Raw genomic sequence first — 4,613 nt, forward strand, 5'->3', positions numbered from 1 at the left:
ACAAAAAGCGTAGAATCTAACAGTAACTGCTAAGAAGTCTGAGCGAAAAGCAGCCAAAACTCTTGGTGTTGTTGTAGTTCTGTTTATAGTATGTTTCTGTCCTTATTTTTATTCCTCTTTCTCTGATATGAACTGGATACTTCATTGTAACTCCTGTATAAATCCAGTGATTTATGCATTTTTCTACCCCTGGTTTAGAAAATCAGTTAAACTCACTGTTACGCTTCACATACTGCAGCCTGACTCTTGTTATGCCAACATAATGTAGAGATGTCTATTGGCTCGCTCACCTGAAGGGTCTGATTTTCACTGAGTTGTGATTTGGCACATAAACTTCAAAGCTTTTGATCTGGTTAAATACAGATCAGTCTTTTTGCATGTCATCACCAATTTCTTTTTAATGAGAGTTTTTGAAATGATGTTCATGTCTTCAGGTCACTTAGGCAACAACCTTACATTTTCTGATTTGGGTTTTTATGTTGTAAATACATATCAGATTCTTCTTACATGTCATCACCAAGATGTTTTTTTATTGAGAGCAACAATCTTACTTTGCAAGTTAAAAACATCTCTTTTGTTGCAAAAATAGCCTGAATTGAACCCTGAGTACTATTATTATTCTAGATTGTGAATAAGTTATTTTAGGTAAGTTGACAAAGCTTCCTGCTTGGTTTCCAAAGATGTCATCATGTTATACTCCTTATTTGTGTGACTCATTTACTGTTAAACAAAAGTACCTTGAATTATTTTGCAAACACAATAAAATATCAATAGTAATGGGATGGTGTTTGAAACTATTTTTGGGATGTTTTCTTCAAATGGTCAAGCCACCATTAAGATGATGTGTTACATAGAAAAACAGTAGATCATAAATCACTATCACACTAAAAGGTAAAGCATTTTTAAAAAAGATGTGATTTTGTGTTTCTATTGATTATTACATAATTGACAGGTTGTCAAATCACAAGTTGCCCAGTGACGCTGGTCAAATCCTATTAAAGATTCATATCGGTAATAGTTTACTTATACATCTTCAAATATAACCTCTAAACCTGCAACCTATAACCTCTAAAATACTGTATAAACTCTTTTCATGTTTGTCGTACAATTACCCAGGTACATTTTCCAGATTAGACCATGTCAGACTGTGTAGGTGTGTACACTGTGCTTGACTGACATCTGTGTGACCCTCCAATCAGTTTTGCATTACAGCTTTACTTTTATTTTGGATCATTGGTTCATGAAGCCTTATTAACTCCAAAATAGCTCTTTCAACCTGAGCAGTTGTCTAATTGGTCAGAATAAATCATAATACCTGTGTCGGTGTGTAAAACCTTTAAAAGTGTCCTTGCTATCTACTATAAAATACGTTACCCTGCTGATAATTTTAGATAAAATAATAACATTAGTAGTGCAAAAAGCAATCGGGTTTCATGTGGTCAGAGACAACATTATTTCATCAGTCAAATGAAGACACATGAAATCAAAATCTCAGAAGTGTCTCTGTGTAAAAGGTTTGGACAAAGTAATTTAATTGAAGGTTTAAAAAATGACTCACAGGCACTGCATTTCCTGCTCATAATTTGTGTGTGAGCCATGACAACATCCAAATATAAATCACAAAAGTAACAGCACATGATTTGCTGACTCTGCAATTCTGTATGACATGCCTCACACATATGGCTGTGTAGGCTACTACTGTACAAATTCTCCTCAGACTGGGTACAGGTGTAAATACACCTCAAATCTGGGCCATGACCATACATTGGTGTGACCAGCAATTTTTTTGAATTCAGGGGATAAGTATCCTGATGTAGTGGAAAAAAGATGGTGAACAACATTATTTAATGGCAGAAGCAGAAATCCAACTAAACAGTGGCCAAGTTCATTGGCTTTTAATACCAGGTGACAAGCTATGTCATGTAGCAAGCATTCACTAATATCAAATTCTGATTTTTGATTTATTATGCTGATGGATTTTGTAAATGTGTTAGATTTTTTTTAAATATAAAAATGTATTAAGGAACAAGTAGTATAACTGATACAGCTGCAATTTCACATGTGCCCCCTATAAAATAATTTTTGCCAGTTAACAAGATAAAATTAATTCTATAAGACTATAAAGAGCTAAGATCGGGAATGGGGCAAACACGCCTGTGTTCCAGATGTGCATTATAGCTGCATTTCTTCTGTCGAGTGTTACGAGTGTTATGCTGCATGTTTCCCTTTAATTCAATTCAAAAATTTAATTCAAATTTATTTGTACAGCGTCAAATCACAACAAAAGTCATCTCAGGACACTTTACAAAGTTCTAGACCTTACTATTATCACGATTATTATAGAGGAAAACCCAACGAACCCCCCTTGAATTTTATTGAAACACAGTGACTTTTCTTTAGAACATTTAATACTCCCTTTCATAGCACAGAATTCAGGTCTTCCAATTACCATGAAAAAAGGTAAAGAAAAGCATTTCTGTGTTCAATCACTCTAATGGGACGACTGAAGTGAGACTGCAGTGCTTCATAAACACCGATGTTAAGAAAGAAGTGTGGCACTAAATTGCATACAATTATACAGGTGTACCTAATAAAGTGTCCGGCAACTGTACAATCATTTTGTACTTACTTTACTTCATCGTCCTGACAACAGAATGTTAAAATTTAGTTTATTAAAGACTACATGAAAGTAATTTCCCCTTCTCAGACAAATAATTACTTTCAGTCCATCACAGTGTGTCTCTACAGTACATTGGCATTACAGGAGTCAGGCTGCAGTATCTGAAGTGTAACAATATGTTTAATACATTTTCTGAACCAGGGGTAAAAAAAGGCATAGATCACAGGGTTTAAACAGGAGTTTGAAAACAGCAACCAAATTTGAATGGCTGCAGATGACGCATCTACTGAGTTGTTTTCAGCTGCAACATTGAAACAATAATATGGACTGGAGCACAAAAGAAATACAACTACCACTACACCGAGAGTCCTGGCTGCTTTCATCTCAGATTTCTTAACTTTCACAGTCTCTGAACGCTGGAGTCTGACAGCTGCAATGTGGGAGCGCATGGCACGAGCCTGAGACACAGCCACCACAAACACCCTGATATACAAAACTATGATGACAGTAATGGGGCCAAAAAAAGTCACAAAAAGGTCAACAGCACCTTCCACATAATTAACAACAACTACACACTCTCCATAGCAGGAATTATATCTGCCCGGTTGGATGAGGAAGTCTTTTGATATCCAACTGCCATACAGTGCTGAAAAGATCCAACACAGAAAAATGCAGTGTTGAACTCTTCTCACAGTGACTTTAGTGGAGTAAAACATGGGGTTGCAAATGGCCACGTAACGGTCAATTGATATGAGCACCATGCTTCCTACTGAAACACTGATAATGATGAAACCTACGAAGAAATTCAGAGCACATATCGAGTCACCCAGGGTCCAACACCCTTGGTAAAGGATGATTTCACTGGGCATCTGAAGGAGGCCCACAAGAAAGTCTGCAACAGCCAGAGAAAGGACAAGGAGGTTGGTGGTTGTGTAGAGCTGCCTGAAATGGGAGAATATCAACACTGAACACACTGTTATGTAGTGTGCTATATCCATCTATCTATCTGTCTGTCATGAAGGAACATGGTTGTGGATGTGTGGCAGTCTCAGCTATGAGTCATAATAAATATTTTTTTCTAACCACAGCGTTGTTGGCTATCTCAAAAGCTCTATGTTCATATTTATCATTAGCTTTCAAAAGAATAATGTTAGACACAGAGGTAAAAAACTAATAAGTAAAACTACTGTTACTGTGTTCTAATCTGTTGATGTTTCTGTTAGAACTCAGTGTGACATTCTGGTGACTAGCTAAAAGCCATTTTTTCATCTAACTGAAACCAAAAAAATAAACAATTGTTGGGATATTCAAAGAAGTGTATCTCTGCCTGAAGTGGGAGACAGAGATGATGACCAGCAAGTTAAGAACCACAGTGAGGATAGTGATGCAGGACAGCAGGCTATAAATGAGCATGGCCTTAAACTGAGGAATCATCCTCTTCCTGCAGGAAGTGTTGACTTGTGGAAAGCAGAGTTCAGTTTCTTCAAAGTCCTCCATGATCAGATAGAGAGAAGGTGCTGAGCTCTGACAGCTTTCTGGTCAAAGCTCTTTGCCATTAAGCTGAAATGTATCTATCTTACCTCCCCTACCATGTACAAATGTATTCAGAAGTTAAGTATTCAGAAAGCCAAAGCCAGGCACCTCATACTAAGGCTCCTGACAGGGGAGGACCGGCAGCAAAAAGCAGACTGGGGAATTTGTCAGCTGGGACCCCAGTTGTATTTGTCAAACCGTCACAACAAGACACTCAAAAAACTAATCATAAAAAACACACTAAGATAATTACAGTTTTGTTAGTCTGTGAAATGATGGATCTTATTTTCTAAAATCTTCTGCTAAAATCCCCCCCCCAAAATCAGCCCTCCACTATAATGGCTAGTTTAGATAGGTTGGAGCTGAAGGGGGTAGATGTCTGTTTGCTGCCAAAAAATTTTGGAAAAGCCTCGGGCTAACTGAAATATTGATGCAACAAGCACAGCCATACCCACCACTG

The 4,613-nt window shown here is 37.2% G+C and overlaps 1 protein-coding gene across 1 annotated transcript; it reads right to left on the bottom strand.

Moving 5' to 3' along the window:
* Positions 1 to 2,663: 2,663 nt before the first annotated feature.
* Positions 2,664 to 4,117, bottom strand: LOC109953748 (trace amine-associated receptor 13c-like). Its single transcript, XM_020589214.1, has 2 exons — positions 3,948 to 4,117; positions 2,664 to 3,562 (listed from the first exon to the last, which is right to left on the bottom strand). The coding sequence occupies exons 1-2, from the start codon at positions 4,115 to 4,117 to the stop codon at positions 2,743 to 2,745; spliced, it is 990 nt and encodes a 329-aa protein (XP_020444870.1). The 3' UTR covers positions 2,664 to 2,742.
* Positions 4,118 to 4,613: the final 496 nt, after the last annotated feature.

The sequence above is a fragment of the Monopterus albus genome, unplaced genomic scaffold (assembly GCF_001952655.1).
Source record: "Monopterus albus unplaced genomic scaffold, M_albus_1.0 scaffold1210.1, whole genome shotgun sequence".
NCBI lineage: Eukaryota > Metazoa > Chordata > Actinopteri > Synbranchiformes > Synbranchidae > Monopterus > Monopterus albus.